This window comes from Excalfactoria chinensis, chromosome 5 (genome assembly GCF_039878825.1).
Source record: "Excalfactoria chinensis isolate bCotChi1 chromosome 5, bCotChi1.hap2, whole genome shotgun sequence".
NCBI classification, from domain to species: Eukaryota; Metazoa; Chordata; class Aves; order Galliformes; family Phasianidae; genus Excalfactoria; species Excalfactoria chinensis.
The window spans coordinates 53,309,998-53,332,307 of NC_092829.1; the positions used below are offsets into that span (position 1 = coordinate 53,309,998).

The 22,310-nt window shown below is 40.4% G+C and overlaps 1 protein-coding gene across 2 annotated transcripts in view; it reads left to right on the forward strand.

The window, feature by feature from the left end:
• Positions 1-22,310, forward strand: part of HIPK3 (homeodomain interacting protein kinase 3) — an 87,599-nt gene that overhangs the window by 46,037 nt on the left and 19,252 nt on the right. For both annotated transcript variants that reach the window (XM_072338241.1, XM_072338240.1), the window contains exon 3: positions 22,075-22,198. In XM_072338241.1, coding sequence (XP_072194342.1) covers positions 22,075-22,198 — 124 coding nt within the window. The remainder of the gene's footprint in view (positions 1-22,074; positions 22,199-22,310) is intronic.

Consider the following 22,310-nt stretch of genomic DNA (forward strand, 5'->3'; position numbering starts at 1 on the left):
TTGCATGTTCCTCATGTGCAGCCCCAGAAGGCAGTTTAACAGGCATCTTTCTCATTGCTTGTATAGCTGCACTTGTGGCTAAATTTCCTATCTTTCATCTCCTGCTTTCCAAGAACGCATCTTCTCCATCATACTGTTCAGCCTGTGCTGCTGTAAATTTTATCATTAAAAAAATACTATTGGACAGTAAAGAATCAGTTTCCTGATGGAAGGATGCTTTCCCTGGCATCCAGAGATCCATGCTCAAACTGCTCAAAGTAATTGGGGAAAATGAAGTGAACAGGAAGCAGCATAACTGATCTCTCTTTAAAAATGAGGACCATCTGAAGCTGTGGTGGGCTTATGGGGCACTTGAGTGTTGCTTGCAGACTGGAATGTATTCAATTGTAAAGGAAAGCTTGCAGCTTGGAACTGTTTTTCTGTTCTAGTGGTGACAGTGGTAAAATACAATCTCAATTTACTCAGCAGCATGCCTGTAAGGATAAGCTAATGAGCAGAAGCAGTAAGCGGAGTCTGCTCTTTCCTGAGTCAGTCAGTGATATCCTTCCTCCTGCTTTCCAACTAAGGGTAGTTGCTAATCAACAGAGCTGTTCCAGACTAAATGCCAGAAGTCACTAGTGTGCACTAGCAGTGCTCAGGGAGCTGAAAGAATCACGGCTGGATGTATTCCTGTTGGATGGGAGCAGTCTTTTCCCCTCCCCCCCTCCTCCTTTTACATTTCTCTCCCGTGGAGAGTCAGACAGGATGGAAAAAGAGATATCTGTTGCATTCTGCGGTCCTGATGCTGCTGGTACATAAATCCATCCCCAACCCCTCCTCCTCGGCCCCAGCATACTTGTCAAGAGAACTGTAAGTTCATCTGCCACTGGCTCCAGGCTGCCTCTCCTTCAGCCCTTATGATAAACGTTGGAGCTGTGGGTGGGTTTTACTCGGCTGTGCTGTGGCTGGGAGCAGTGACTGGGTCCAGTGCTCTCTCTTCTCTTTTAAAGGATTTGGGGGAAGAGCTGAGCTGTGTGGCTTAATTCCTGTCCATGACTACACTGAGAGCTATGTGTGTGCTCTGAGACGGTTGCACTTTGACTTGCTTTTTAACTCATCACTATTCACCTGCTGGTGTATTTAGCTTCTGAAAAAAACACGAACAATTTATGTTGTTTTTTCCATTGTACGCCGTTTTTGTTTTCTTTTGTAGGCCCTGTGAAATTAATAAAAAAGGAAGAAATAATCCCAGTGGCTGCATGCACTTGGCCAGACTTGTTTTCTCGCCGGGCTTTGTAACTTGATTAAATGTGATTAAGTGTACTCTGTGTCACTCCGGTTACTCCAAAGAGTGTCCACTGGCAGTACCCACCCACAGTGTTTTTTTTCCTTTTGTGGATTAGGATTGGAGGCATAATGGCTTATTACCAGTCAGCAGTAACATGTGAATCCATTGCATCAGAGTGATTTGTTAATTACCTCTAACATCGGATCAACAGACAATTTACACATATAAAATATCACTTTAGAGACTGGTTTACAAATAAACATGGGGATAAGCTTTCTTTATCAAGGGGAAAAGTCATGCAGGAAGCAACTGATTTCAAGTCCACCCGTTGCTGTCACATACTTGAAGCTTTGAAATAAGCTTGATCTGGAGTGGGACGTCTTGTTTTTCTCCTTTCACAGTGCCTACAATTCCCGCTCAAAAAAACCCCACCAGCACATATTTCTTAGATATGGAAATAGGAAGTAAAGCTCTGTTAATAAACTTGAGTGTTCTGTCAGGGAAGCAAAGTACGAGAACAAGCTAAAAATTCCTCTGTAAACAACTCACACTTAAATATGCTAGCAGATGTTATTCTATCACTTTGAACTGTGCATCACTGAAGTGTATTGGGATATCTTAAAATAGTCGGGGGTGGTGGCCAGAGGCTCTAGACTACTATAGATGGTGAGGCTGCTCCGCTGCAGCAATGAAATAAGCCAGAAGTACATGCTGCTAAGGTCGTTTGCCTGCTCAAGGTCAGTGTGTTCAAAGTCAGCTGCTCGATTTGCCAGCATGGTTACCGTCAGCGTTACAGACAAGAGGAGAGTCCCGATAACGCGATAATGTACGGATTTGCTGCTGGGAGTGAATTGAGGCGCTCTGAACCATTTTTCCCCTTTAAAGTCGCAGGGCTGTGATTGCTGGTTTATTTCCTTATCTGAGCAGCCAGTGTTTAATGTTAAGATAAGCTTCTGTGCCTTGTGCTTGAAAACAAATTGTTGATTTGGCAAGTGTTTTGCTTGCACTTTGTGTGCAGTGCTCATTAATTGTTTAATTGACTTCCTGTTGTGGACTTCTGTTTTGTGATTAACCGGGACCCAGCCTCAGCCATTAAAAGTGCCTTCCAGGAGTGGCAATCTTGGCTCATCCAAACCTTGCTTATCTGCATCCAAACCTTGCTTATCTGTCTACTTGATAATAAATGTAGTTTCACTCCTCTTTATTTTCTAGTCAACGTTCTGTAGTCTCTCATACCTTATTATTCTCTGTGATGGAAGTAGAAAACAAGGATAGTTTATAATGGGGTGGGAGGGGGGTAGGGTTTTATTTTTCCTGCTGTAGAAAAGAATGATGGGGTTCCTGCAAATTTACAGCTGTTTTTGTTCTCTCTGAGCACCCAGCAGAGTGTCATGGGGGTGGGAGAGAATTAAATAGCAGCCGGCCTTCTGGGCATAATGCACACAAAGCATTAGAAGGTGCCGTGTATCTGCTGAGATGCAAGCAGTTCCAGCCTGTGTTTTCAGTTAGCTGTGATGGTAGGTGCAGCAGCCGAAATGAGAGCACAAATGACAGTTCTCCTGGTGTTCAAATGTCTGTAGTTTGAAGAGAAGGGAAAGTCTGTATCATGTTGAAGGATAAAGAGCTCTGTTCTTGTCGTGTTTCCATTTGTTGGGGTCAGCTGGTAAATTTGTCATCAGTGAAACTTTGAGAAGCAGCTTTTATTTCTTACACATCAGTTGTGCCTGAATGTGATCATTTATCTCGCTGCACTGATAGGTCACAAAGACTTGCTCATCGTTTCAGTTCATGTTTGTGTGCGTGTGTGGGTGTCTATCAGATACCTTAATTGTAGAAAACAGCAGTGGTAGCTGTCAGGCTGTATTTGTAAATACTGCATCTAACTCTTCCCACTGTCCCTGTCTTGAAAATATGGCTCTGTTTTTCTGTTGTAAGAGCAGGAGGTTACAGATCTCAATCAACATGATGGAAACTGAAGCCTGTGCCCCAGTCTGCATCTTTTCCACATGGCACGGTGGAATTCACCTTTGCTCTGAAGGTGAGCTGCTTTGTGGGCTCTTTCTGCATGAGAACCTGACACTCAGCAGAAGGCTTGCTGCCCCTTGTCCCTGTATGACTGTGCACCTGCAGGCTGGGACAGCCATTCATATGTGGATGCAGCCTGGAGGGACAGGGCTACACCACAGCTGGGGCCTCATCATCCCCTCTAGTGCCTAAGTTAGAGAGCAGGCCGGTTGGGCAACTGCAAACAGGCAACGTGCATGTGTGCAGAACTTCTTATGCTTGGCTGGTTTTGCTCTGAACCAGCACATGACACACTATCCTGATTTAAAAAACAAAAACAAGCAAAAAATAGTCTTTTGTGACTTCTAGCATCTAGTGATAAATGGCAGAAGTGTCTGGCATAGAAACAAGTACTGGGGATGTAATTAAGTAAAACTTATATGGTTTTAAAAACCGAATATTACCATAGTGTTATCAATTTAAAAGTTCTAAAACTGATTCGAGCTGTTAGAGTATGCTGTGGGTTGCAAACTGATAGCAGTACTTTATGGTGTTCCCTTCGTGGGGCGGATCATGCTGGGCACAGTGATGTCTGGAGAGGGAATCAGTTTTGCGCTCCTGACCTCTCTGGAATGGTAGCTAGACGTGGGGTCGTGGGTCTCAGCATTTCTTGGTAATGTGAGGCTTAAAAAGTGAAACAGGAGGAAAGAAACGTGTAGATTATGCAATAGGACTTCTTACTTGGCTTTGATTTTTATCTAGGCTTGAATTATTTCAACGACTTCCACTTTTCAGTGTTCGAAAGCTTTGCTTTATGTGAAGAATTGCTGGGAAAGCTTTGTAGTTAAAGTTTGTCTGGATTATGATTAACTTCTATATGCAGAAGTCAAGTGTTTAACTCCTAATGAAATTTATTTCTTGCTGTTTCTGTTATGGTCTGACTGCCTAACTGCTGGTTGAATGGAGCAAGTCTTTTATCACACAGGGTTGACACGCAGTGTAGTTTTTTCTTTGTCAATGCCACTTATGTCTTGCCTTGTGTAATTTCCCTATTGAACATAATGTTTGATCTTGGAACCAGCTGGTTTTGATTTGTGCGGGCTTAAACCACACCAAAATAGCAGAAAATTCTCAGGTGTTTAACAAGGGGGGGGGGAAATTGTAACACCGTGATGTGTTAAATAAAAGGATAAGCAGGAATTAATGAGTTAATAGTGCCTGGAGGACTCTTGCACTCTCTTAATCCACTTCTGTGGTGCTGGTAGGGAATACAGCAGGACCTGGAGTAGGTGAGGAAAGCAAGTCTGCGTAACCACGTGGTGTTCCTGAAATAATGACTTCAGCGTCACCTAAACCTAATTAGCACTTCATTTCTGGCTGTTCTCAGGTTTGCTGGATATGATTTACGAAGTATTTATAAATGGGGAGCACTTTCTATGTTGTGTTTTTTACCTATAGCACCATTCTTAGCATGCGTACAGATGATATCAAATGACTTTATAGCACTCTTCTAACGTAGAGGCAGCTGGTGCAAAATCAAATGAGAAGCCCCAAAACATATTCTGATATTTCAGCAGTGGGTTGGGTGCAGTTCGTGTCCCTGCACAGCTTTGTAGCTTTTCTGAAGCTTCAGTGTTTTTGTGCCTGGAGAATCTGTCTTTGCTGAGATGCCAGCTGGGTGCTGCTAGCTGGCGTGAGGTTAACGCCAGTGAAATGCCTGTTTGCTAATTTGGTTATCAGCATCTACAAGGAGATCATCCAGCCCTAAGGTAGGTAGGTCACTGTGAGGTGACAAGGAGGAGGCTGGTGGCTGTTCTTGTTGTTTTGTGGTAGCCACCTGGTCATCAGCATGTGCATAGCTGGAGGAAAGGGATGGCTAAATCACCTTTTTGTTTCCTTCTGAGGATGCTGAAGAAGGCAAAATAGGGATCTGAAATTGGTCATTGTTGTCTGGGGGGAAAAGTGGTACAAATACCAAAAAAATAGCAAAAACAAGGTTTAATCAAGCCCAGCATTTCTCTGTGTGCTTGTTTGACATTATTGTGGCATAACAACAGATTCTCTTTAGCAGAAAGGCTTGTAATGTGTGAAAAGCTTCCCAGCCTCTAAAATGGCAATAATTGGTGTGTAACAGCACATATTCTAAGTGTTTTCTCCAACTTGTTGCTCAGTGCTCGCTTCTCATGGCTGGCAGTTCCACTCCAGGAAAAACAGGAAACTATGCTGGGAGGACGGGGAAGTTAGAGAGGAAAGCTGCGTGTGCCTGTGTTTATGGGACTCTCGAGTCCCAGGTAGCAAAAAGGTAAGAGAGGAAAGGGAAGTTACAAGGGGGATATGTGCATTTTCTCAGCCTAAGTATGCAAAAAATGGGGAGGGAGATCTATACATGAAATGGATGGTCTTCAAGTGAAGGGCCATACAGGACTTTAAAGAATGGATTGGATAAGTTGGGGGCGTCCTCGGTAGTCTGACACTTCAACAAAGTCTTGACCTTGGAGTTTGGCTGGACCAAGTAAATGATACAGAACCTTAACTTATATTAAGAGATGTTATGTTTGTATTTAAAGGCTCTGTTGATGAAGAAGAAATGCAACTAGAAATTCTCTAGTGCTTGCTTTGCTCCTTTGCCCAGTGAGGGCAAATTGGGGGCCATCCAAGTTACTTCTGAATCGCAGGTCTGTTTACTTTTAATAATTTATTCTGTATCGTTGCTCCCAAAAATCTTCTCAGAGCTGTATTTAATTTTTGTGGCAGACTTCTGTGAGACTGAGCCTATGAGAAACTATTTGAAAAATGAAAACCAGCTCAGATTTGTTCCAAAATGCACTCCCATGCCTGCCACCCATAGGCCTGCTGGCTGGGATTCTTTGCATATTTCCACTGGGTACTGTTCTTTAACCAAAGCACCTAGAGCAGATGCTTCATTTGGGATATGAGTGCTGCTAGGTGTTTGGTTTTTTTTGTTGGCATATGGGATTTGTTGATGTAATTAGTTCGGTGGCTGGGGAATCCTCCTTAACTTGGATCCATGTGGGAGTACAGAGAATAGTGGTAAGTGGCCTGTAGTAAATGTGCAAGACCCAACATCTTCGACATGAAGCCCTTAAGGCACGTATACCTACAAGAGATTAAACGTGCAAGTGTTAGAGGAACTCTTGGTTACGTTACAGGTAGGTAATGCTTTTCTCTGACAGTTGCTCACTAATCTGTGTGATTATTTGGAGTATTTAGGTACCTTCAGGTAAGCGGCCAGCTTTGCTGCTGTAATAACACCTTACGTAACTGGGGCCTTCCCACGCGGCTTGAAGGCTTGAGGCTTAGTGGCATGCTAGTTTGTAGAATGCCAAAGAGGTAGAGATGCAAGAAGAGTTGAAAGCAGACAATGTGTAATTTTGAGTTTTCTTTATTTTCTAAATCTGTTGGTTTTTGTTTGTTCTATTTGCAGCTTTTGTCAGGTGGAATAGGCTGCTGTTTGTTACTAAATAACTTGTAGCTGAAAGGAATTCTTACCTTTTTCCTGGGTATTAATCCATAGCGTGGTTGAATGTGGTCTCTGTGAATGTTAACTTCTAGCTTAAGCTTTTTAAGGAAAAATTGTTAATATTTGCACCTTTTTGTTTATATTCAAACTACATTTTGAGTGTTTTCTTCCATTAGCCGTGGTCTCTTCTTTGAGCTCACTTTTGGCATGTGAAAACTTTCTAAATGCACTGTAATGGAATTTGTGAAATGTGCATGTTTTACAGATGGGTATGTGGGGGTATTTTCTAATGCCTTTTACAAAATTAAGCACACATTTCTGCCAGATAGCAATGTCTTACTGTTAGACTTTGATGGCAGTAGGATACCCTTTCCTTTGCATAGAGGGGGCAGTCTGCCTCTGCGTAATCTCATTATTTCTCCTGTATAACCCTTCAATAACAGGTGGGAAAAGTCAAAGGGCTTTGGAACATGTCCATCAGGCTTTAATAATCAGCTGAAAAATATAACACTGGCTCTGAATGATCTAAGATCCACTTAGTATCCAGTTCACATAAAGGCTGACAGTAAAAACATAAGTAGTGGTGCAGTAGTGAAGGCTAAAAGGTACATGTGTGTCAGTAGCTCCTCAGATGTTCTCCCAGCTGCTCCATCTGCGGCTCATGAGCTTCCTTTTGTTGATTCTTTTGCTTCTGTTTTGAGAGACGCAAACTTTTAGCATGACCAAAGCCAGCAGCAAAGTCTCACAGTCTGGTTGCGTCTTCTGAAATAGGTTTTATACTCAGTGTGCAAAGAGGTCCTGGTCTGTCACAACAGATAGTTTCGTCGTGTGAGTGACCCATGTTTCAGAATGGAATCATTGCTGGCTGGTTTTGCTGAGCCAGGCAAGTGTCTAGACTGATTGGGAAAACTGTTGGAAAGGTGATTTCCTGAAGCTGTGTGACCAGCTGCCCGAGCTGGGGGCTGCCCCTTGCTGCCTGCAGCTGGCATAGTCAGCGTGTCTCTGCCCTGGCAAAAGTGTTTTCTTTGGATTCCAGTCCTTGCGTACTTTAACCTTGATGGTTGTTCCCCTCTGGCTCTTTAAGGGGCATTCTGTTTGCCTTCATTAGGAATGGCCTTCCTCTGTCCTCCACTGAGCTTTATTAACCCCAGGAAACAAACACGACTGCTGGGGGAGGGAAAAGGAAGTAAACTTCAGAATTCCTCTGTTTGCAACTACTTGTTTTATTCCAGTTAATAAATATAATATTAAAATCAGTTCTTTTGTTTGTGTGAGATGGGCTCACTCTAAGTTTGCTTTTAGTTGGATGCTGCAAATGGAAATGAGTTAACGAAAAAGCAGGTTTGTACTGAAATCGTTCTTGGGCCCTGTGTGGAAAAAGGGCATCAGGAGCTCCTCTGAGTTGCTTTCTCTTCCTGCTCCTGCCCTGCAAAAAGGGAAGGGAAGGGAAGGGAAGGGAAGGGAAGGGAAGGGAAGGGAAGGGAAGGGAAGGGAAGGGAGGGCTCTGCAGAGGTGAGCAGCACAGGCCTTGTTTCCCTGAGGCCTTGCCCTGAGTGTGTGGCAATGCAGCAGGTGGTTGCTTCAGTTCTCTCCTTATAGCTTGCTTATCCAGCTATTAATAAATCTCTTAGGTAGCACGTGTGTGTTAAGAAGTGGCTGGAGAAAGTAACCGTACCTATTGTGAGTCAATAGTCAGTTTTTATGGCATTGAACTGTTTTTTTGTTTAAAAAAAGAAAAAAGCCTCAAAATAAAAATCACCAATGTAGAAAAATCAGATGCTCAATGTATTTAGCCTTCTGACCTGTGACTGATGCATGTTCTGATTTCATTAGAACAGGTAATACTGTGTCACGCAGCTCTTGAATGTTCTTTACAGCATTTTTAAGAGCATTTTGGGAGCAAATTCATGATGAGCTTGTTGTAATAGCGTACATGGGATAAAGAAAATAGCTTATAGGTTTGTTCTGGAAATGATGACTTGACAGTAGCCTCTGGCAGCAGAATTTAGCCATCAATAGTGTGTTAATCCAGTTAAGTAGAGAGCCTTTCATAGGGAAATACGGGTCATGTGTTCTAGCTAAATAATTATGTTTAAAGTAATCATGGAACTTGTAAACATTGCCTCTGTATTTTTTATGATTGCTTTGATGTGCTTATGGCACAGCAGTAACTCACGGTAGCACACTTGGTGTGGTTTTGGTGCTATTTTGGAATGTTCTGATCTGAAACTGTGTTGAAATATGAGAATTAACTTTGCTAAACTTTGCCTATTCCTTTTACTATTTAGCAAACAGTGAACAATATGGCAATTCCAATTGCACTTGGTGTTTCTACTGTTTTTAAATCATAGCTAGCTTGCAGTAACACGTACTGATGAATTGAATGTTATCAAGCTAGTGCTCTGTACTTGGTCTACCTATTAAGAGGGTGTCTCTGGAGGTGAGTTTTTACCATCACGTTCTCCAGTTCAGTTCATTCTCTTTCCCCAGTAAAGACAAGTTTAGTAATTTCACAGTTAAGCAACAGTTTAATTCAACTAGAATCAAGGAGATACCATGCATGATTGTTTTATACAGTTAACATCTGTTTTTAACTTCAACTTAACTTGTAGACTTTGTTTAAACATTTGTTATCCACTCGGAAGAGTGAAACAAAGAAACTCTATGATTTCACTTGTCTCTCATTTCAGTGGGTTTTCTGGCACCAGTGAGGGATAAGAAATACACAACACAGTGAGGTATGTGCTTATACTGTAGAATGAAGCCTGTTTGTGGTAGCTCTTTTTGACTTGGTAGAGCTGGTAACACGATGCACTGTTAAGATTACTGTGCTGTTCTTGATTAAAAGATACTGCCATAGATTGCTTCTATTTGTTTAGGGCTGAATGGGGGGTTTTGTTTTGTGTTGCTCCCTTCCCATAAAAGTAATTAAGCAAAGTTAAACGCTTTGTCTTGGCTGATAGAAATCTGGTAAAGTCTTCTCGGACAGTTCAAATGCAATGCATATGAGCTTAAGAGATACGCAATTGGAGTCTGTTTTTATTGTGTTTAAAATAACGAAGATGGTTTAGAAACTGATCTAGTGTCTTCAAGAAGCTTTCACACCTATGGTTTTATAACTCGTATAAATTTGTATATATCAAGTTTAAAATAAGTCAGGGTCCGTCAATATAATCCTCTGTTATAATTATGTATGTGACCACTTGTCGATGTCTGGAGTTATAACCACTTTTGTAATCATAATACTTTATTGATACATAACGCGTAACAAATGTTAAAGTGATTGCTACAATATTACATTGGCCATCCTTAGACAACATCAAAAGGTAGGCAGGATGTCATGATCTCTGTTTTGGAATCGGACTATCTTGCCTTTTTGGTTTTTCTTTGTCCTTTTTTTCCTGTTGCTTGAGGTTTCTAAGTAGGTAAAGACATCTTTCCTTGTTAATTCACCAGGGCAGCTTTTTGTCTTCGCTTACTCTCAGTACCATATCAAGACTTGGCAAATCCCTGACACACATTTTGTAAACTGTAGTGACTTTTATCTTCAGATTATCATTCTTTCAAAAAGAAGAAAAATAAGCAGCTTGTCTTAAAAGTCTGCTGGGTTTTATGTCTTTTCCAGTCAGTTATTTTTAGTTATTTTCCATTTTCAAAAAATCTACAGTCTTAGATTGTAGTACAGGCTGATTTCCCCAAGGGTATTCACAGCTTCAGAGACAGAAAATAATACTGAAAAGAGTAAGCCACTCATCTAGTCTTGTTCTCAAATGACTAATGAAAGTACTCATATTTGTCATTATTCTCTCGTGGATTCTTTTCCTCTTAAGGTTATGGTACTATTCTCTAAGTCTCTGGTCTCTTGATTTTGATATAGTCCTGGCGGAGTTCTTTTTTTCTAACTTAGTTCTCAAGAAGTTATTTCCGTGTAGGGCTCCCAAGTATTCCAACTTCTCTGTGGTTGTATGCTTATAGATAATTTTGCTCACTCATGTCCTGGCAAAGTTATTAACATACTTGTTGTTTATAGAGCCTCTTCAAAGTTGTTTGAAGCAGTTCTTTCTGGATAATCCTAAGCAAAAGTACGGGAATTACTATCAGGGTTTTCCTTGAGTATTGCTTCTCTGCTTGTTCATGCTAGCCTATCATCTCTTAAATCTAGTCAGTAAAAATTCCTCTCTTAGTGCCGTCAGTCTTCATCTAGATTTCATTAGGTAAACATTGATTCAAGCTGATATTGGGGAAATTTCATGTTGTATGCCATTGAGATGATGGCAGTGATCTGGTCTGATTTCACCTATAACCTTTGGCCAATACCAGAGGCCAGAAACAACTAAAGGAATGTCATAAACTTGATGCTAAAGGAAATATGGTCTCTCTCTTACTGAAGGCACAACAAGGCCAGTGGTGTCAGAAGCCTCACTAAAAAGCAAGGGTGTAAGCCAGAATAGCTGTGCTCCCACCCTTTGTTATAGATGAGTCCTGAGACTGCTACCAAAGACAATGCTACTGGTGAAAGAATATGTATATGGTACCAAAGTGGCATGCTGTGCACCTTTTTTCTGTGTACAGGAGATGTTGTTGGGACCATTTGCTGGAGGTGGAAGGCATGATGTGGTCAGGAGAGTCCGGCTGGACCAGGCTTTCTTCAGCAATCTGCAGAAATGATTTTTGCTCCTTTAGCTGGGCTGCAGGGCTAGATTTTAAACCTTTACTGCACTAATTTGTTATGTGACTGTTTAATCTGAAAATGGTTTCTGGGACTAAGAAAAAGAACCACTCGGAAGCTTTTCCTCGGAAAGGTCCTGAGAGCTACAAACAAACCAGTTTAATCTCTCTCATCTCCAGGGAAATCACAAATACCTTTCCATGGGAGTTAAGCTAACTACAGCTTTCACCTTTTCAATGGCATAAATATTTCTACCTCGTAGGTTCTCATAATACCTTAGCCTTTAGGGAAGTGATCAGAGTTCAGTGGAAGTTTATACTACGTATGAAACAGGGAGAATTCCCAATGGTTTTATTTTTGCAGATTTTGTTAGCAATTGGTATTTTTGGTATATTTTTTAGATGGTTTGTTTTGCTTTCATATTTTGCTGCTGGTCATTTGATATTTGAAGCCAGCGCGTTCTCTTGAAATCATATGGATTAGGGCTGTTGTGTGGTATTTATGTCAGTTCTTGGTTTGGTACGTATCTAGGAATGCTTCATAATCTTTCTGTTCTATTAATGTATTCTTAATAGCTTAATGAAAGGACAGTCATGTTCTTGAAATAACTCCTGCTATTTCCCCCCCCCCCCCCCAAGTTCAGGAAATGTTTATTGCTTCTCACACTTGGGCAGCAGAGTTTCCTGCAGAGCCTTGTGAAATTCTGTGAAGTATTATCTCAAAATACAGAGAAGAATTGGCAGGGAAAATAGCGTACATCTACTTTTTCTTGGGAAGGCAGCAGGCCAATAGAAGCCAGTTTGCTGAGGATCTGGTCTTTGCTGCTTCTGTTGATATCATCAAAAAGTGTGTCCTTTTGTTGGGTGAATGGCTGTCTGTAGCAGGAACAGAATGAGAGTTTTAGTTATAAGTAACGAGCTGCTCCCAATTATTGGTGTCCTGGACTGCATTTGCTTCAATGAAAGGCTCCCATTTTTATCCATTTACTATCAAGATGCCATTATTATCTACTTTTTCCTCTTTAAACCGTGCTGTTTGCTTTTAACCTTTGTTTGCTATGAGAGCAAAATATATCTTTCTACTTGATCGAAACTAATGGCTGGTGGATTCTAGTTTAGCCTGCGTTCCTCTTTGGTGTGGCTGTAGAGGGCCTGCTCTTGGTGCTAGAGGTCACGCAAGTAGCATTTTCAAAGGGAAATCAAAGCTAAAAGCTAAGAAAATGGAACACTGGTGTAGTGAGAAGAAATAGCAAAGAGAACTTCTATGCTTTAGTATTTGGGTAGAGTGCCTTGAATGTTTGTGTGCAATGGTGCTTTAAAAATATTTGCAATGCGGAGCCTGCAGAAATGCTGGGCTTTTTTGCAGTCGCATTCCTGTTGCAGCATGCTGTCAGGTTCTGATATGACATCAATCTGGATGTAATGGATACATAGTTAAGCAGTTTATTTTAGGATCTGAAACTCTTCTAAGAATAGAGTGGCTCTCTTTTCAACAGGAAAGGACAAATAAATTAAAATGTGATACCAGGGAAGAAAAAAATAGGGAGAAAAAACAGAACAAAGTATCTAAAGAAGGGAAAAAAATGGGGAAAACAAAAACAACATACGGGTGCTGGTGGGAGTTCAAGGCTGGAGAAGAATATGTGGAGGACTTGTGTATGGATTCTTTCAGCAGGCTGTGGGTACGGTGGCAAGCAGGTGATGGGACATGCTGGAAGGCTGAAGTCTTACAGTCTAGCCTACAAAAATAGACTTGTGTAATTTTCCTTGCTGGTGGTCCATAGGTTTAGTGGCATGAGGGAGGAAAGAATAACCTTTCAGATTTTTAGTTTTGGCAGAATTCTGTCAGTTCCTTACCCTGGTGCCCGAAAAGTTTAAGCTCTGTAGTATTTCCATGTGATTGTGTCTGTAGAATCACTAAAACACCGATGAGAACGCTACTTGTTCTGATGGTGTCATATTTTACACCAGGGATCTAATCATAGAAACCAGAAGGGGAAAAACTTACCAGGTCATCCAGTCTGTTCGCTTGCCAGAACATCATAAATTAGTACAGCATTACACAAGTGAAAACGAAGGTTGGTGAACATCACTGTACACTGTATGTTGAGAGCATTTTTGCGCTCTTTTTTTGTATGGATCAATAGATCTGAATAAAATGTTGTGCCAGGTATATGTATAGGCAGTAGACTTAGGACCTGAAAGTGTTCCAGAATATTTTTGTTCACCAAAAAGCCTCTACCACAGTAACCTTGAGAAAGCAGATTTAATTTCATGTGTGTTTACCCACCTGCCCCAGTTGCTGCTCTGTGGATTTTTTTTTTGCCATAAATGAACTGATGCTTCTGTTCATTTACTCTTTTTATTTTCCGCTTAGCAGCTGACATGGCTATTAAGTGACTAGGTAATACTTTATATAGGGGAATATCCAAAGTGAGATGGATTTTAGTGTTCCATTTATCTGGGGAACAGGGCATGGATCTCCTGTGTTGAGCTGTGGCATCAGTTCTTGTTGCTGGACACTTTGTTTTTGGATGGCCTGTAGTTTGAACATTGCAAAACTAAGTGATCAAATGTTAATGTGATATAATCCTTTCTAAATAATAACTTCTTCTACAGCTCTTTCACTTGTTTTTCTTTTTAAACAGGGCAACTTAACAAGTCTACTGTCTGTTTCCTGGGATCACATTGTTGGTGTTGTTGCTTGAATTGGCAGTTTCTTTAATCCAGTATCCCTGCATAAAATGCATGTAATAAAGATACTGACCTTTTGTCTAAAGTTACAGCTTCCTTTTCTCCTGACAGGCTGTGTCACGGGCAACCACCTTCAGTTTATAAGTCATGATGGTAGATACTGGAATTCATACATGTAGAACGTTATTAGGAAGGTAAATAGGATAAACGTGGTAGTTTGTGTGAATACAGAGTGACCTCCAAATACAAGGCAGATAAATGACGTGAAATCAGTCTGACCAGTTTTTTGTGAGCTTTCTATAATTCAAACAATGTAATTTAAGTCAAATGTTGTCAATCAGTTGCAAAACTCCATCAGAGCATTGCCGGGAACCATTCAGATGGGTGCACATCAGCAGTGAAAAACTTTTCACAACAGAGGAGGTTGCTAGAAGATTTTTGTGCCTTTTCAGGTAGCTCTATGGCTTGTTTACTTCCAGTGCAGTATGCCCACAGGAAGAACTGTTGTGCAACAGATAAGTGCTAGAAAGAAGCTTCACAGAATGGCTTGTGGCTCTCATGGCTGTGCTGAAGGCCTGACATGTGCACTTGCTCTGATGTGGGACCTGAATACAAGTGCTTTTGCAGGAGTTGGTCCTGTTTTCTTTTCTTTTCTGTTTGTTTTCTAGCTACTTAATATAATATGTTAAGACATATGTGGTTCTTGGCATGACAGTTGTATATCCTTGTGTGCCCCCGGTGGCGCACGGTGTTAGAACCGCCGCTTGCAACACCAGAGGGCCCGGGTTCGAATCCCCCTTGTGGCACAAGGGGTAAAACTGCCGCTCTGCTACACTAGAGGGCTTGAATCCCGGGAGTTGGACTCGATGATCTCTAAGGTCCCTTCCAACTCGCACGATACTATGATACTATGATATGTTGGGCTTTATACCTGAGCTATGCCACAGTGGGAACCCTATTTTAAAATCAAGGAAAGAGAAGAAAAAAAAAGAAATAAATGACCCTTGATATCTTCAGCTTGTTTTTGGGTACTGCAAGTCCATGCACACTCTAATGGAAATAGTGCTTTGTACTCCCACTAAATCAATAACAAGGCAAAGGGATGGGAATTAAGATCTTGCTTTTCCTTAGTGCACTCTGATTTATGAAGCCTTCAGATCTGCCAGACTGCACCGTTGTATTTTTTCTTCCATGCTTTTTCAGTGCTGGAGAGCAATGCTTGTGTTTGCTTCATGCAAGTGCACATAATCAAGCTCTGCCTAGATGGAGGTGGTTCTGCATCCTGGCTGTTCCACCACCTGGGCACAAATTGAGGGGCTTTGTGTGTAATGATGTATTCCAAAGGAAGGCAGGAGATGAGGGAACTTCTCTCTTGGAAAGAGGAAGCGTTGGTTTTTGTTTCTTTTCAAACATCATATGATTTAGTGTTTTTTCTGTAGATATGGCAAAGGGAGGATGGTTGGACTAGATGATCTTGTAGGTCCTTTCCAACCTTGTGATTCTATGATCATGTACTACATGCAGCATCTTCAAGTGGTCTGTAAGAGCGGAGTGCTGTGTGTAGATGCATACTGCTGGCAAGGGCAGAGGTAACGTCCAGGTGTCACCCACCTTTGCCAGCCTCCACTCTTACAATAGCACACTGTGAGGTAAGTAACCCCAGTTGGTATTTTGCATATTGACACTGTACTATCCAAAACGAGGATAAAAGGTATTAAATTGCAGACATTATTCACTAGTAAAACATCTGAAGAATTTTTCCGTACATGGAATTTTCTTCTATTCCTGTATCAGTATCTGCTTTGCTTAAGTTTCATTTAATTCAAAAGCTGTTCAGTGCATCAAATACATAAATAAGTCACCGAGTAAACTTGTAGTTTCTGCTTTGATTTCCTGTTCTCTATTGTTCTCCCCTCTTGATTTTGAACCCTACGTTTAAATTAACTCTTTTTTTGCACTGATTGCTTCTTTTTTTATCCTCAATAGTTACATAGTTGGGTCACTCTCCGATAAGGTTTTTAAATCCTTTCTCTTTTTCAGGGTCAGGGTTCAAAGTTAGTGGCAGCTGCATGTTAATCTCATGTTAAGTTCCTATATGTATATGTAACTGATGTAGTGGTGGAAGGCTGTGGTGCTGGGGAGGACTCTCTAGCAATTGAACATTATGTTGGCTTGTGGAAAAGTTTGTTGATGCTGAAACAAAGTCTCTTCTGTCAGGAAATGACTGTTCGTTTTGTGCAACACTATGGACAACACCAAATAGCAATAATGTACCCCTAGAAGTTTGCATGAGATAGAGTGACTCATTTTCTCCCATCTTCACTATCACTTGCCACACTAGAGCCTGCTGTTTTCCAGCACTCCTTCAAAGGAGGAATGGAATTGTGAATGAGAGATAACTTCTCGTCTCTTCTTGCACATATTTGTCCTTTTTGTTTTTCGTGATATGTGGTGACATGGCCCTGAACTGTAAAGGAATATCTTTGATTCTTTCCTACCATGTAAAAGGCACAGATGCCCAAAGTCTGTTTCATGTTTGCTTTTGTTCTCAGTTTAAATCCTCTTACTTTAGAGCTGAAAAATAAAATAATCAGAACTTGCTAGTTATGAGATACTGGGTGTCTAATTGTCACATGGTTGAAAGTATACTGGAATTGTACAGGGAAATCCAGACTGTGAATGTTTAGATGCAGTTTCTCTTTACAGATCAACAGCAATGATGCTTCTAAAGGACCAGGAGGAAAACTAGCTTTTTGGCAACATACATATATATATATATATATCTGGTGTTGTATACCATGTTTGTATTTCAAAGACCAGAAGTACATTAAGACAACACTACCAGTCTACATTCTGACATCTGAATGGGCTTAAAAACAAGAGAGAGATGAACTATGAGACTGGTTTGGTTTGGCTTTAAAATCGGTTTGGTGAATTTCTGACCTGTAATGTGACTTTTAAAAGAGTCATGAAGAAGAGCAATTACTTGTTTGTTTCAATCTATGGGGGTAGCTTGAGTAACCCTTATCTTTGTGTGGTTGTAGTGATTTTAGTATGCAGGCAACAAGAAATATGTATGTCACCAGGTGCATGGATCTGGTATTAGAAACTTTACTGTAGCAGAAGGTTCTAATTCTACCTAGTTTTATTGTACGTTGATACGACAAGAACCCTGTGTTGTAAGAAACTTACTGTTTAAGGTCTAGGGCAGTTGTGGGTCTTATTTTTTGCCAGTCTCTTCATTAAAACTGTATACATTTTTCACCTCAGTAGCAGTCCATGATTCAAAGGCTAATTTAACTCTGGCTTAAAAAAAGCAGAACAAACAAACAAAAACCCCACAATGGTATATTTATATTTGCATCAGTTATTAATCTCAAAGGGCTGGGGGATTCCCTGTGTTCTTTGTCATGAGGCGGGATGTTGAAAGACCTGACTGCTTCTCTTCCATTATTTTATGTAATTTAAGTGATTTGATTTCTTCACTGAAATTCTGTAGTTCTAACCAGGATTTCTTCTTTCACCTGAGTCTCTTCAGTTCTTTAATCCATATGATCCTTCTCTGCATCTTTTCTATTTGATGTATCCTTTTTCAGATGGGGGTGACCAAATCTGAACACAGAATTCAAAAGTGAACACACACTATTCAAGGTGAGGGGATATCACTAGTTTTATATAACGCTTATGTCTTTCTCATTTAAAAACACGTATCGATAGCCTGATTATTTTTGGTCCCAGTGTATAGATTACTCAAGAAAAATATATTAAAGTGATCTAGATTTTTTTATTCCATTGGGTATGTAATTTGTGAGCCGTTAAGTAATTCATGAATGAATGATTTACATGAATTTTCAGTGTTTTACTATACACCATGAATGTGCTACTGCCTCTATTGTGTTGCTGTAATTACATAGTTGAAATTCCTTCTGAAGTCCATCACAAACACACTAGAGAACCAGCTGTTGTTTAGAACCTTCATCATCCACAAATTTTGTCATTGTATGATTCAGTCTCATTGCCTCCACCATTAATTGTATTTGTGTACATGTTTCTTAATAACTGAGTGTTGATGATTTGATCAGGATCTCTCTAGCCTTGAATCTTTGCTATATTCCTGCAGATCTAGAAAGGTCTGTGCTCCTCTATTTATGACAGACTCTTATTGGAAAGGAATTAGATGTGAGCATATTTGTTAGAGTGCCTGTTGTTATAACAGATTACTCTTTGCTCTTCTCCTAGGCTTCCTTTCTTTATAAGGATGACACATCTCACAATCCTTGTCTAGTTATAACTTAAATAATGTATATGCTCAGATTCTGCAAGTAGTTGTAGTTCCAAAAAGCCAGGTTTGTAATTCATTTTGACTCCAGTCGCTGTTGAACTTGTGTAAGTTTCCCAGTAAGATAGGTTTGAATGGTTCATTAGCAAAAAAAAATGCGCTACCCCTTTGATGACTTTGTTGTGTTGGTATTTGTTGTAATGATGACTGTTGTACCCAGAGCAGATGAATTATTAGGCATTGTGAAATGAAACAGTGGTAAGAAGGGGTAGTAATGTTTGGTCTATATAAGAAGAGTATGCATTTTGTCTTATGTTCTTATGTTAGAAATGTTGTCTGCACTTGCCTTTGACTATACAAATGTGTAGAAGAAAAAAAAAAAACAACTATTAGATTTTTTACTCAGGATACTTAAAAGTTGCAAACTTAAAATACAATATTGCAAAAGAATGTTACTGTGAAACCAGTAACTAAGAGGCAAGCTATGATGCCTATGATGGTGCCTGCTAGAATTCCCAGTGGTCAGCATCTCTGGAATATTAGGTAGCACCTGGGGAGAGGTAGTGACTCTGCTTTCCTCATAAGGCCCTGTTATCTTCAGCTGCCGGTGTGGAGGTTGGTGGCTAAAAGGTTTGGTCTTGGAAAGAACCACGATGTGTTGAAAGGAGTGGGAGATGTGAGGGGAGGAGGGCTATTTATGTGTGTGGCAGCACAGTGTGCCATATATACAGCAGTGCCACGTGGCAGGCAGTGGGTACCAAAAGCCTTTGTACTGCCGAAGAAAAAGAAAAGGAAAATCTGCCCCATCTTGATTCTGATGTCTTTGATGTGTGAGGAGGTGTGTGATTGCTGCAAGGCCTTTGGGGAGAACGTCTGAAGTACTATTTCTGCATTCAGCAGAATGTTACGTATATGAGCAGTGCTAGGAAGCTGCTGTTTCATTGTAGTTTATACTGCTCATCAGTTCTCGTTATGTACATTATCTGTTGGCTTTTAGCTTTTTCATTTACTTGTTCCTTGACATCAGAGTTCTGACCAGTGTTTTCTGGATAATGATCATTGGAAGTGGCTTAGGCTTCTTACACCTTTTGTCCTGAGGTGTTATTGATTCTTGTTCTTTTTTGCTCTTTGTAACTTCACTGTGAGGGTTGGAGGAGTTCTTCTTGACGAATTATTTGTTTATTTTGTTGCTTTGTTCTAAGCTGGCTAATGCTGAACCTCACTCACTTCACGAGGAGTTCTGATCATGAAGTGAATTAATAAAACAAATGGTGTGGTATTTTCCTCAGAAGCTTTCAAGATATGCATGGAATAGTATGTATATTCATGATCTGTGCTGCAATCGGTAGAATCATAACCATCTAAATGAGGCCAAAGTAAATACTCACTTGTATCTCCTGCCTATTTGAGTATTTCCATCAATTGAAAAAGCCTGCTTTGGGAGAGATGAACTGAGTTGTGCTGCACCAAGGGAGAAAGAAGCATTTCATGTCTTTCTGCCTAGGAGCTGTTGCTGTGGATGTTTCCAGAAGGGTGTGAGGGGCACAGCTCCAGCCCCCTCCAGGCCTATGGCACTGATGGTGGGATGGCAGAGCTTCTGGGTGCCCGTGAAGAACTTTTGGATGTTTATGTTTGGAAATACAGCAAGAAAATTTTCTGCTTTCTGTCACTGTATCTGCCCGTATCCTTCTTTAATTTGCAATCCTATCCCTCAAAAGAGATGAGCGTCAGACTGACTGACGGTGGCTATTTTTGTACAGCACAGATATTAACTGCTGGGTAAATATAAGAGCTTTCTGAAGAGCTTATTTTAGCAGAAGCATTTGTTAACGCTGCTATATCCATAGGCTCTGTGTATGTTCATTAACTATTCGGAGCTGTAACACAATACAACAAAAGGAAGTATATTTTCACAGAGGTCTATAACAACAGGGTGCAGCAGGGCATCCAGCCAACAGTTGAATGCAGACGTTTCTTACTGCTATTTCCAGTCTTGTGGCATGTAGATATATGACATTTATTTCTCAGATAACAAAACTAGCTAATACTTACTGTGGTGTCGTGATCCTGCATTGCAAAAATACGTGTTTAAGCTCGAGAAGTTAAATGTAACCAGGTCTTTGAATACAGCAGAAAACTGAGCCTCTCTAGTTTCCTTGCTAGTGACAAGATTCGTCCTTCATATAACTGCACCCAGTTTGTGAGCAGAGTGAGAAGCTAAGCATCGGCACCAATGGGAAGTGTTAACATTTCACACTGACATTGCCCTGTCAATTACTTATCACTGGAAAGTCTCAGATTTTTCCCATAGCAGAAGCCTTGGGGTTTTTGCTGGACAAAGATGGGGCAGAATTTCAGGAGCCTTTCCTGTGATGAACATCTGTCTCTCTTTGGAGCCAAGTTTAGCAGACTTAAGCTATAGCACAGGTGGGCCTGAAGAGAGAGCCCATAGGTGCGTCAATGTACATGTCTGGCCAGCCTTGCTGCTTTTAAGTCATAGGCATGTCAAAAGTCAAGAAGATAGTCCAGCTCTTGGCTGCTGTCCAGTCACAAAATAGCTGATTTCCAGTATAGCATGAAGTAGGAATTTGTTCCTGGGACATTGCATTTCTATGAACTAAAGAGTGTTTTTATAAAGGTAAATGCGTGAGAAGATAAATAAACAGGAATTTATTACATTAAGAGGTTGTTTTGTTTGTGGAATATTAAAATGACACAACAACGTGTGCTGAAGTGTAACTTTTATAAGCTTTTACACAGATGAGCAATTGGGATTTTTCCCAGCAGCCTGTGCTGTGGTCAATTGAATTCTACTGTTCAGCCCAGTTGTAACGTGAATTATTGTGTTGGTTTTGATTGTCTTCATGCTGTTCTGTCACGTGCTAAGATAACAACAGATTGTAATTTTAAAACTAAATCACATTATAGCTTGAACAAACCGGAGGGGAGGCTTAAAAAGAGCCAATGTAATTAAAGCTGATGTCTGTGGAATACTTGACTTTTGTTCAATGTGAACAGAAATGTTAAAAGCCCTTTTAGCAGCTGTGTCAATACCAATTCTCCCAGTTGTTGAGTAGAGAAATAAATTTCAGTGTTGTTACTGAAATAATTCACTTTTGTTTTAAGTGGAAAAATAAGACCTGGTCTATTTAGTAGGTGCAGTGGTGTCATTGAAACGGTTTAAGAATGGCTCGTCTTGTATGAATTTGAGAGCATAAGGGATTTACAGTTATGTAATTGAACTGATATTTTAAATAAACAGAGCGTACTTTCCGGGTTAGAAGCATGAGAGTGTGTTTTCAGATAAGATTTGGTTATTTTTTGTTTTGACCCAAATCAATGTGTTTTCTTTAGGATGTAGTTACAGGTGTACAACGTCAAGCAAATGAGTCGCTCAGGATGTGTTGGAGGAAAGGCAAAAACACTGAATCTGTTGTGTTCTCTTTCTCATGTATATTGCTTATTTTCATGTACATAGGAAGCAAACTGATAAATAACATCTCAGAGCAACTCAATTATTACAGCAGGTTATGTAGACAAAGAAAAGTGCAGGTTCTGATGCTGTGGTTTTAACAAAGTGATTAGTCTGTGTTTTCAAATAACAGATGGTTTTGTCATTGGATTGTTGAATTGCCTTTTTACCACGAGGAAAAAAGTCCAATAACCATATTTAATTTGCAGAGCACCAGAGATCATACTGGGATTGCCGTTTTGTGAAGCCATAGACATGTGGTCATTAGGGTGTGTGATTGCAGAGCTGTTTCTCGGATGGCCACTGTACCCAGGAGCACTGGAATATGACCAGGTAGTAGAAAAACTTTCACAGTCATATGCTCAATTTATGCAATTTAAGTATTTCAGATCCTTAAACTGAGCCTTTCAAATGCTAATAACATCCTCTATTAAGTAGTATTTCT